Source organism: Rhinopithecus roxellana, chromosome 8 (assembly GCF_007565055.1).
Source record: "Rhinopithecus roxellana isolate Shanxi Qingling chromosome 8, ASM756505v1, whole genome shotgun sequence".
Classification (NCBI taxonomy): Eukaryota; Metazoa; Chordata; class Mammalia; order Primates; family Cercopithecidae; genus Rhinopithecus; species Rhinopithecus roxellana.
The window spans coordinates 32,463,836-32,475,767 of record NC_044556.1 but is presented as its reverse complement, the minus strand read 5'-3'; the positions used below and the strand labels follow the sequence as shown (position 1 = coordinate 32,475,767).

Here is an 11,932-nt window from a genome sequence, read left to right as displayed (position 1 = left end):
GGAGGTGACTGCCTCTCCTGGCCTGCTCTCAGCCAGCCCTGACACTCCCACTAACTAGAGAGAAAACAAAGGCTTCCCCTGTCCTTCATGCCAGCTTCTCAGCAAAAGGAATAAAACAACCCACTTATTTTTATCACTCACGGATTTCCTGGGAAATGGGCTATTAGTTCCCCTAATGTAAAGATAATAGGCTCATCTCCCTTGGCAAATGGCACAGACCCAGCATAAAAACACTCACAGAACTGTCAAGAGGGCTCCCCTGCTGAGGACGCAGGGCCCAGGAGCAGGACCAGGACAGGAACCAAGGAGCAGGCTTGGGCCCCCTAAACCCCAGCCTGGGAGTGCTGGCTGCAGCCAGTGCGTGCTGGGTCCTTGGTGCCCCAGGGAGAGGTCATTAGTCTCCTCAGTGTCCCTGGTTTCCTCTCTTGGCTGGGACAGAGGGTGGGACACTGGGAAAGAAGCTGGGCCATAAGCTGAACGAGGTTGTCTTATTCTGGGAAGTGAGGGAATGATGGCTGCTAAGCAGGCTCCCACAAACAGAATGCTTTCCGCATCCATCCTTGTCACTGCCGCTGAGCCCACCGCTATAAGACGTCCCTCCCAGTTGGATAGTCTTTGCCTCTAACCCTCACAAACACTCATGGGGTAAGTGGATGCTATTATAAGGATGCCCATGTAACAGGTGGGAAACCTGAACATCAGACAGGAAAAGCAGGTTACCCATGGCCACACAGCGGGACTAGGACTGGAAGAGAAGACGAGGGGCCCTGCAGGCCAAGGACAGAATGCTTTCTAGGGAAGGGGGCCCCGCTTGTTCAAGACATTTTCCTCCACCCCTTCCCTCCATCCGCATCACTCAGGGCTGAAACTTTTGCAATAACAGCATTTCAGGGGCTTCAGCAGTGAACAGGGGACCACAGCTCCCCTCTCCCTCCCATCCACACACAGAGTGTGGGACTCCTCAGCCTCTGCAAGGGCCACTCTCTCACTCCAAGAACAGAGTAAAGGGCCTGGCTTTCCTTGTAGTCTGCAGGGGACTGGCCCCTCTATGCTGAACCCAGGGCCCTGTGAGGCGCCGGGCATTCAGTCACAGAGGCTAGACTCTAGTTTCATGTCACCACTTTTTTCATGTGTATACCAGTTCTCTGGATCTAGGCTGCGTGCTCTGTGAGGGCAAGGATCCTCACTGACGATACCATTTTTCCTTCCAGGGAGCCTTTGGCAGCACTGGCAGGTATTGTGAGCTGTGATACCTACTGACTGATCAGTCTGGGAGGGTGGGGCATGGCTCTGTTCACGCTGGCCACAGGGAGTGTGTGACTTTGCTGAACTTTTTTTCTGCCCAAGGCTCAGTTTCCTGCTATTCTTGGTCTGTGTCTGTCTCCCTGAGGGCTCCAGGACTGGCACCCGGTAGGTGCCCTCCTCCCAATCCCACCTCTGCTGTGCCTGTCCCTTAAGCTGGAAGCACAAGCAGGAGAACATCAGGGACAGCCTCACCCAGAAGGCAAGGGGCAGCTACCTGACATTCCTCTCCTCTTGGCTGCTGGGGAGACTAGGGGAGACGTCATGGTCTGAGGATGGAGGAAAACGAACTCACATTGTCTTTCTGTTCCAAAGGAGAAACAGGGTCTGCCTAGAACCATGGAGACCCTGGGCCAGGGCTGCTTTCAGCCTGGGGAGCTGCTGGGTGTGTGTGGGCAAAGCTGCCAGCAAAGGAGGGGACTGCGGCCTTTGGGGCTGCCCTCCACTGATCAGAACCCTTCTAGGGGAAGGATGGTGATGAGGGTCGGGTCACTCTGCATTTCGGAGGAAGGACCTCAGGCCCAAGAGGGGACAGGGATCCAAAAACCCTCCAGCTGCTTGGAAGGTTCAAAAAGGGGTGTGGATGCATCCACACCAGCAGGAAGTAGTAGGAAAAGTCACCAGGGAACACATAAGGATGAGGCCGAGAGAATTCTAGAGTGCAAATGGGTAGGATGGCCCGTTTACTGATCAGCTGCTGCCTCCTCCTTCTCCTCCATGTCGCAGGAACTCTGAGGCCATGCCTTCACCTTGAGCTCCCTCTCTCCAGCTGGCTCCACATGCTGCTCCTCTGCCAGGAGGTACTGGGCCAGCTGCTCCAGGTCCTCCAGGCTTATCTTCTGCAGGCGCTCCTCGTGCTCCTGCCTCAGCAGCTGCAGCACGGCCTTGGCATCCTGTGGTTCAAAGTGTTTAGCTAGGACAGGTCCCAGCCGGTGCCACAGGGGCTGGGTCTGGGGCTGGTGGGCCTCTTTTAGCGCCATCTTCTCCAAGGGCCGCATGATGACATTGATGGAAGCATTGGGCCCAATGCAGTAGTCGGAGAGGCGCTTGTCATCCTCCAGGAGCTGGCCGCGGAAAAGCAGGTGCTGCTGCTCCTCAGGCACCTTCAGCCGCTTGGATACCAGTTTCTTCAGCGTGGATACACTCTCTTGCCCTGACACCTTCAGATTGCATCTCTGGCCCAGGAGCAGCTTGACTGTGAGGAACATCAGGCTAACAGTGGAATCAGGAGGGACCCATGCTCTGGGAGCTGCCCTGAAGATTAAGGGGTCCTGCAGGAGATGTTGGCTTCTCCCTATCAACAGAGGGCTAGTAGTCCCAGGAGACCAGGAACCCAGCTTAGGCAGGCAGCCATTGGCTAGTGCACAGTGATGTCACAATGCTGCAGGAGGGCTCATTTCCGGAGTGGAACTTTAGGGACAGCAGAGGGGTATTTGGGCCCAGACCATCCTTCCTCCATGAGAGGAGAAAAAGAGCACCAGGAGAGAAAATGTGGGACTGGGAGAAAGGAGAGTGAGACTAGGAAAAGGGAGGGCGGGAAAGGGAAGGGTGGCCGGAGGAGCAGGTCTATCGATTTCTTCAACACATGTGTATTAGGTGCCATCTCTGTGCCAGCACCTGGACCTGGGGAGACAGTCATATTCAAATGGATGCCTTCTGCCTTCATGACACTTTCACACTAGTGAGCCGGCTAACATTTATCAAGTGTCCTCTTTCTGTCAAGCACTTTACAAGCTCTCTTGGATTGGGCTTCCCAGCAGCAGACCCTGAGACAGGGATTTGAGCACAAATACTCAATTAGGAGGCGATCCCTGGAGGCACCAGGAGGGGAGTGAGGAAGTGAGATGAGGAAGGGAGGAAAATCAGAACGTGCATTCATGAGCAGGCTGCCATTGTGGGCAACTAGTATGTTATTCTGCTGGGGAGCTCTGGGAAGTTGCATGGAACACACCTGAGTTGTACCAGGTGTGGATTTTTGTTTTTTTGTTTTTTGAGACAGGGTTTCACTCTGTTGCCCAGGCTGGAGTGCAGTGGCTTGATCTCGGCGCACTGTAACCTCCGTTTCCTGGGTTCAAGTAATTCTCCTGTGTCAGCCTCCCAAGTAGCTGGGGCTACAGCTGCACGCCACTATGCCTGGCTAATTTTTGTATTTTTAGTAGGGACGGGTTTCTCCATGCTGCCCAGGCTGATCTCGAACTCCTGGACTCAAGCAATCTGCCTGCTTTGGCCTCCCAAAGTGCTGAGGTTGCAGGTGTGAGCCACCGCACCTGGCCGACGCTGTGTCTTTATGCTCTGACTCCTGTCTTTGGCCAATGGAAGTGCTACCTCCTTGGCACTTCTGGTCCACAGGTGTGAGCAGCATGCTCCTGTGATCAGAGAAAAGTAGGAAGCCATTGGGCCTTCAGGAACATGAGTGCTGAAGTGATGGGGCAGGACCACCAACAGCATCTGCATCACAGGCCTGCCTAATTGAATCCCCTCAACCTACGAGGCAGGCACTGCCATGATCTCCATCTGCCAGAGGAGAAAGTGGAGGCTTGGCTGATCCTATAGCAAGCAGGCAGCATTGCTCGTGTCTTCACTGGTACCTCATGTTGCCTCCTAAACAAATCTCTGCTCAGTGCCTTTTGTGGCCCAGGCCCTGAGCAGGCACCCTCAGCTCAAAGGTGAATATGAAAGAGGATACTGATTGGGCCTCCTCTGTGTCTGCAGCTTCTGTTGCATTTGGTAGTTTTCAGTGCAACGCATTGCTGAAGGCCTTCTGGGTCAAGCCCTTTACATATGTTGTCACGTTTAAGCCTGGGAGGAAAGTACTGTCTCATTTTAGAATTGAGCAACCTTGGAGAAGACCTGAATAACATCTCACAGCCAGTGGGCTGATTTTGTCAGGGATCCCCTCAACTCTTAACCAGCTCTGTGCTCGACTGTGCCCTTCTTCTCACTCACCCTCTCCCTCCCTCCCATCTAACCTCCTTTCCTTTTCCACCTGCCTGGAAGCTACAGTGGCATGATGCTGTTGTCAACATCCTTGGACTTTCCTGAACTGCCCTTCCGCAGCACCCAGCCTTGACCTCTGCCCGAAGGTGGCTGCAAGCTCTGTCCCTGTCTTCTGAACCTGGCAGCCAAGGGTAGCTGGTAAAAATAGCCATGGGGCCGGGCACGGTGACTCACGCCTGTAATCTCAGCACTTTGGGAGGCCGAGGCAGGCAGATAGCGAGGTCAGGAGTTCGAGATCAGCCTGACCAACATGGTGAAACCCCGTCTCTACTAAAAATACAAAAATTAGCTGGGCGTGGTGGCACATACCTGTAATCCCAGCTACTCAGGAGGCTGAGGCAGGAGAATCGCTTGAAACTCGGAGGCAGAGGTTGCAATGAACCAAGATCACACCACTGCACTCCAGCCTGGGTGACAGAAAGAGACTCCGTCTCAAAAAAAAAAAAAAAAAAAGAAAGAAAAGGAGAAAATATCCATGGATGCCACAGACTCAGCTGGCCCTCACCCCTCACCCCAGCCCCATGTTCACTCTTGCTGGGTGACTTATATTCTAGTCCACAGGGAAACTAGAGCTCACAAGTCGGGAATTCCCTGACCTTCTGTCCCTTCCTCACTTCCTTCCTCCTCTCCTTTCCCCCACTAAATGAGCCCCCTTGTTATTCCCCTTCTTCCCTGAAAATGCCTCTGAAATCCACTCCTCCTCCTCTGCATCCCCACCACCCACCGGTTCAGGCTGTCAACTCCCTCCAGCCCATAGTTCATTTCCTCCACCAGTCCCACCACCTTGGGTCCATTCATACCACAGCCAAGGGGATCTTCCCAAAATAAAAGCAAGATTGTGTACCCCTCTGAGTAACACCATCCAGTTTAGTTTCCTCTGCTTTTGGAATCAAAACTGATCTCCTTGGCCGAGCCCTGCTTGTCACCCAGCCTCATGTCTCCTCACTTAGCATTCTCCACTGTAGCCACACCAATCTGTATTTCCTCTACTTGCTTGTCACATTTGAACTCTTCCAACTCATCCTTCAAAACTCAGGTTAATGCACGCCTATAGTCCCAGCTACTTGGGAAACCAAGGCAGAAAGAAAGATAGCTTGAGCTCAGGAGTCCAAGGCCAGCCTGGATAACATAAGAAGATCTTGCCTCTTTTTAAAAAAAAAAAAAAAAAAAAGGACGAAAGAAAAAGAAAAAAGAAACTTCAGGTTTAAAACCACCTCCTCCATGAAGGCTTCCCTGCTTTCCCCAGCCCTGGGAAAAGATAATCCCACCTCCCTGCATGCAACCATTGCTCCCCTTGAACATACTTATGTGAATGCACCTAGCACACATCTGTGTCTCGCTCTTTAGCTCTCAGAGACTGGGACTAGGTCTTCTCTGCCTTTCTATTCCACACTTCCACCACGAGCCTACACAGAATGCCTTGAATACCCGCTTGTCAAATGAAGAAGATAAAATTGAGACATGCTGAGCCATCCAGGGGCATGCAAGGCAGGTCCAGTGCAGCAGGCTGTGGAAAGATATAAACCCACCTGCAGCCTCTCTCTCACCCCCACCTCCTGCCCTAGAGAGATGAAAATACAAAATTACATAAAAAATCAATCAGAAAGTGAGGCCAGTCTTTACCAAAGGATCTTGTATAGCATTTCTTTAAATAGCCAGCTCCTCTGATGCATTTGAAATAAGATAGAATTTGTAAACGTACCTGTACATACAGTGTGGGGGAGACCTGTGGACTCTCTGATTGCAGGGCCTCCCTGCAGAGGGAGCAAGGGGATGGATGAGGTTTCTTCTTGGCATGTGGGCACTCCCAGCCTCGAGAGGGGAGGACTCTGTGGTGGACAAACCATCAGATGGACAGAATTGGGGCGACACCATGGGTGATGCCCTGAGCAGAGCAGAAAGATGAAAATCAACTGCCTGCCTCCAGCATCTCCTCCTCTGACACATCCACCCAGCCAGATGTTGCCCAGGACACTGGAAGCCACTGAAGAAGACACACTTGGCCTGGGCTTCTAGAAGCACATGAGCACCACAGCTCAGGCTTTGTTTCTCTAAGACCAGCGGCTGTGTGCAGGCAGAGGCCCTTGTGACTGGGGCTTAGAGAATCATGTCTGCTGGGTCATACTTTCTACACCAGGCTACCTGTTCTAGAGAGTCCTAGCTGGGCCATGAAGACAGAAGCTTCAGAATTAATGGTGCTTAGAGAAGCTGAGAGAGATGGTCACTACCCAGCCCCTGTGTCTATGCCCAGGAGACCCCATTGCCTTTCCTAAGAGGGACAGTGGAGGCACCTTGCTGGACCCTCAAATCACATTTGGAGCCTGGAAATTTTATGTTTTCCCACGCAATTGCTTGTGATAATTATGCAATTAGCAATAGAAAATGTAATTGTGTAATCGGAGCATGCAATCAGACAATGATTGCCATAATTAGTGGGGGAAGATTATTGGGAATAAGTGGGTCTGGTGACTTGGGGAAAGGAATCAATGTGTGCAGACAGTGCTGGATAGTATTAGGCTTGGACCCCTCTTGAAAACAACTGCAAATGCAATTTGTGTCACTGGGAAACAAGCACAGTGTCTGGCAGGGAGATGGATGGGTGTCGGAGGGTGCTTTGGAATAGGTCTGTGAACATCTGGGTTCCTCAGAAGCCCTTTGCAATCTCCTGAGCAGATGAACTGGACATTGAATGCTGAGGGTGTGAACTCCTCAGGATAAAAGCCAAGTGTCCAGCTGCCAGCCTGGGGCCTGCCTTGAGCAATCCTGTTCCTCGAGCCCCATTTTCCTCCTCTGTCTAATGGGAGTGTGGTCACTGCCCAGCCTCCCTTGCAGGGTTGCTGTGAGGTCCAAAATAGGCAGGGCATGCCCCCAGAACCTAACATAGCGTCTGACCCATGAAGACATCCAGAGGTATAGATTTAATTTATAAATGTAAACGGCAGCTCTTACCATCACCCCTCAATAGTGAAGGAAGATTCCACTGTGCCTGGAACTGTGCCCAAAGTGTGAATCCCCACAGGCCGGGGTGGCCCCACTGCTTGCACAGAGGCCTCTGCTGACTGCTAAGGGGGCTCCAGGAGGTGGGAAGTTTACAACCACTCCCAGGGGCCACAGGAAAGGCTCATACAGAAGATAAACTATGGCCTCTGCCCACCTCACTCCCTGGCAAATGATCAAGTTATTGTACTTTATGATGTCAGGCTGGCCTTCCAAGGAAGGTGCCTGGGATGGAGCAGAACCTGGGGAGACAGAGGAGGGCAAAAGCAAGACAGAGAAACAGAGAGGGAATGGAAAATAAGGAAGCTGAGTGCAGGAAGTGCTTGGAAAGAAGAGAACAGCAGAAGGGACACAAGGAAAAGCAGATGAAATAAAAAGTTCAGGCAGGGGAGCAGTACCAGGGAAGAAAGTAGAAAAGGAAAGAACCAGGGTGGGGGGAGCGGGAGAAGCAGGAGCAGGAAGGGACAGTTCATGCAAACCAAGTGCAGTCAGTAGCGCTGCAGGCCTCCCTTCTAAGAACACGGTCCTTCTCCCCGCTCTCCTTACAGTCTGCAAATGGTTCATGGGGAAACTTTGGCAGAGAAAGTGTAACCTGGGAAGCTGAGAGCACAAAGCTGTGGTCCTCAGCACAGCCTGCTGCCTCCAGCCCATGTACCCGCATCACTCAACAGTGTGTCTCGAGCGCCTATGATGTGCCTGCACCTGCAATGGTGAGGTGAAGACTAGCAGGTCCCCAGACACAGCCCTGTGGCAAGGGCTGCCCCAGGCCCACCACTGTGCTGCTGGAGACCCCACTCAGCCTGTGCCACCTCCTGTAACTGTCATTAGGGCTGCCGATGAGGAAAAGGGCTGCTTTGTGCCCTGTCAGGCCTAGCGCAGGACAGGACTGGCAGCTCTTTAGGTGGCCCCTGACCCAGGCTGCCCTCCACAGTGCCGGGCCCACAGTAGGTGCTCAGTAGGTGTGGCCCACTCCCTGCCCCTCATCCACTGACTGGCACTGGCTGTCTCAGCAGTTGCACCAAAATGGGTCTGTGGCTTCTCCCATGAGGGCCCTAAAGCCTCCTCCCTCCCCGGGTCTCAGGGAGCCAAGGTCCAGGTGAACCTGAGCCTGGGGCCTGCAGGGCCAAGGAGCTGGAGCAGGAGGAAGGCAGCAGATCTCATGGGACCACAGGAGCCCAGGGGACATCACTTACAGTCCCAGCCCTCTCTGGCTGACAGTGGGCAGTCCAACATCTGAAAGTCCTCAGTCCTCACACCAGACAACCTAAGTCCTGCCCTCTGCTGGTGTCCTGGAGCCCTGGAGAAGTCAGACACTGGCTGGGAGCAGCTCAGAAACCTGGCTCCAGAGCCCACATGGAATTCACCGAGCTGTAGCCTGCTGTGACCACTAGATGTCACTGGTGACTTCACCAGCCAGTTCCAGCGGCTGACACCAACCAAGGGAGCCTGGGGCCTGGGCACAAGGTCTCATGTGGGGAGAAGGGGTTCTCCCGCAAATCACCAGCCATCCTCCTGCCCTCCTTTTAGGGGTCATAGTCTGAGCACAGACATCGCCTAGCACTGAGGCAGGAACAGGATAGTAAGACACGTCCCTGTAGGGGGACACATAAACCTGTCATTTTAGCACCATGCATAAACTTTACTATGGAGGCAAAGAAGTTCTAACTCCAGCAGGAGGTGGGGCCTGATCACAGGCTTCACCTGGGAGGGAGCTTGGGTGGGTGTGAAGGACGAACAGGAGTTGCCCTGATGAAGAAGGATGCCCTGACTGAGGACCCAGCACACGCAAGTCCATGTGGAAGTGTGGGACTCGGTGAGCTGGAGTTCAGCAAAGGAGAGAGAGGTGAGGCAGCCAGGAAACAGGCAGGGCCATCACCTTCACAGAAGAGCTCTTTCCTGGAGCCGAGACTTCTGTATCCCTGCAGTGCACAAGCAAAGGAGTCCCCAAGGAGCAGCCCACAGCTATCGCTCACTCTCTCTCTTACACACACACGCACACACACACACACACGCAAACGCATGCACACACATGCCCTGCTAACCAAAGCTGGGATCAGCAGGCGGCTTTCTTTCCCACACAGTCTCTGAGTTCTACTGGGGCTCTCAGAACACCAGGACCCCAGCCAGTGTTATGGTGCCAAGAGTGAGTTTCTCCCACCCTCAGTGCATTCTCTGGTGTGCCCTGGAGGAGACACTGGCTGGTGGCCCATTATCTCTGTCAAGGGTGCTTTAATCATGATCAACACAGGGGCATCTCCTGTGCCCGTCTGCACTCTGGGCTGTGTGATTTCAGCTGACAAAAAGTAGTCTGCTTCAACCTGTAGCCGTGGGACTGCCATGCATTTAAACATACCAAACAGGCTAGGCGCGGTGGCTCACACTCCTAATCCTGGCACTTTGGGAGGCAAAGAGGCAGATGGCTTGAACCCAGGAGTTTAACACCAGCCTGGGAAACAAGGTAAAACCCCATCTGCATAAAAATACCAAAATTAACAGAGCATGGTAGTGTGTGTCTATAGTCCCAGCTACTGAGGAGGCTGAGGCAGGAGGATCACTACAATTTTACTATCCTGCCTCAGCCTCCCAAAGTGCTGGGATTATAGGCACGAGCCACTGGTCTCCATCTGGTTCTTGAGTACTTTTTTCCCTTTTGTTTCCTCTTAAAGTGCTTCCTGAAAAATCTACAATTTTATCTTGGTTGCAAGAATAAGGAAAAAAAGATTTCTTCCCATCTAGGCCAGATTAGATGGAGAAGCAGAGGGCCTCCTGGGCCAGGCAGAATGGTAGCTATACTCTGGACATTCTACACAGGTCCAGCTGAGGGCCTGGACTTGGCAGGCACCCCCCTGGGAATGGCTTTGATAAATGTTCCCCTTCCTACAGGGGTGACTGCTTCCTTGAAGATCTGTGTCATCAACCACAGTGACAGGAACCCTCCACCATGTGGCAAAGATCAAACATGATGCATTAAAAGCCAGGACCAAGAAGGGGCCCACAAAGCCCTGCCCTGAACACCTCCTGCTCTTGCTGGTCTTACAAGTCTACAGCCGGGTCTGGGTGGAGAAGCCTGTGGCCAATCTAAAGATGCTGCCACATGGATCGCGCAGGACCAAAGAGAGTCCTTGTTGCTCCTGGCGAGATACAAAGGCTGGTCTTTCACCAGGGCAGCTTGTGCTAGCCTTTCAGCCTGACTCTCGTTTGTCTAAGGGTGCTAAGGCCAGTCCTCGGGTGAGAGTCTTGCCAACAAGACCCCTTCTGTCAGTTGAGGAAAGCAGGCTCCTGCCAGAGAAGATGGCATGGAACAAGCTGCATGACCTCTGCCCCAGAGGAAGCTGGAACCAAAATGAAGGACCAAGGGAGAAACAGTGAGAAAGCTGGGAACAGAGTGAAGCTGGGCTTGGGGGAACTGAGCTACTTGTGAGACAGATCTCTGCTAGGGGAAGAGAGACCGAACTACAGCTGAACAAGGCGCTAGTAAACTTGGATTTGACTTAGGCTTGATTAACCCTAAGGAAGTCCAGTTGGTAGGTGGGATGTTGGGTTAGGGTTACAGTTAGGGTTGGCCTATTATGTTGTTTGACTTCCTGTTCTTCTAGCTGGTAGCACTAACTACATGCAGCCACTCATCAGAAGAAACTGGAGCCAAAAGCAAGAGGGAGAATATTTAAATCCAGCCAACTACTAATTGGATGTTCCTACAAGCAGCATGGACTGTATGGAAAAACCGGCCTGATCAGGGGCTGCCTCAAGCTCCATAGTAGACCATCAGAACTACGTCAGTGGAGTCATTCCTGGTATCAAAACCCAAGTGACTACCTGTTGGACCAGCAGCCTCAAATCCTAGCTGATGGCCATCCCAGGGGTCACCAATATAAGCTTCTGCCCTGAAGTGCCTCCTTCACTGCAAGAATAACACAATGGCCTACCTTTTGTACATTAAGTATATTACCTAACAAATGCTCCTAGGACCCACAGACAAGTCACCCCATTACTTTCATTAACAGGGACCTGATTTAGAGGTAAGTGTCTTGGAAGGGACAGGACTTGCGGTAAGGTGGGGTGTATAGAGCATCTGGCACCAGAATTGGAGGTGGCAGGGGCTGGCAAGAATGTTACATGGGGTCTTTGCCCTGCAGAGAACTAGAGAGAGAGAAGAGAGCCAGCTATCAGCCCTGCCTCTCCTTTGGCCTCTCCAAAATACTGCCTCCCTTTGTCTCCCACCCAGCAGAAGCCTGGACCCCAGAATCAGTAACTGCTGGCCTGAAGTTATCTCTGGCATTTGCAATTGGCCTGGACATAAGGTACTCAAAGGAGGCCTCAGAGGCAGCAGGCAGGGGTCAGATGATGGGAAGGCCTGGCTGAATTGAGGCTGAGGGCCAGTCCCACAGCCCAAGCTCGGGCACCACGTTCCTGGCAGGTGCCCATCAATGCCAGTCTCTGTTGGGAGTGATGCACCTGCAGTGATGTCCCAGAGGCCAGGAAGCAGGGTGGAAGAGTCATGGGGGGTAGCCCTGGCCTCCCTCCCTGCCTCCTGGTAGCCCAGTTGGGAAGGAAGAAGAGACCTCCAACCAGGATGGGGTAGCAGGAAAACAGAAATGAGCACCCAGCCTCTGGGTCCTGACTAAGTTTATGTGCC

The 11,932-nt window shown here is 52.8% G+C and overlaps 1 protein-coding gene across 1 annotated transcript; it reads right to left on the bottom strand.

Moving 5' to 3' along the window:
* Positions 1-1,107: 1,107 nt before the first annotated feature.
* Positions 1,108-2,665, bottom strand: UBL4B (ubiquitin like 4B). Its single transcript, XM_010386255.1, has one exon. It carries the CDS (start codon positions 2,508-2,510, stop codon positions 1,986-1,988), a length of 525 nt encoding a protein of 174 aa, XP_010384557.1. The 5' UTR covers positions 2,511-2,665; the 3' UTR covers positions 1,108-1,985.
* Positions 2,666-11,932: the final 9,267 nt, after the last annotated feature.

Coding starts and splice junctions, on each gene's coding strand:
- UBL4B (XM_010386255.1), bottom strand. CDS start 2,510: ATGTTCCTCACAGTCAAGCTGCTCCTGGGCCAGAGATGCAATCTGAAG.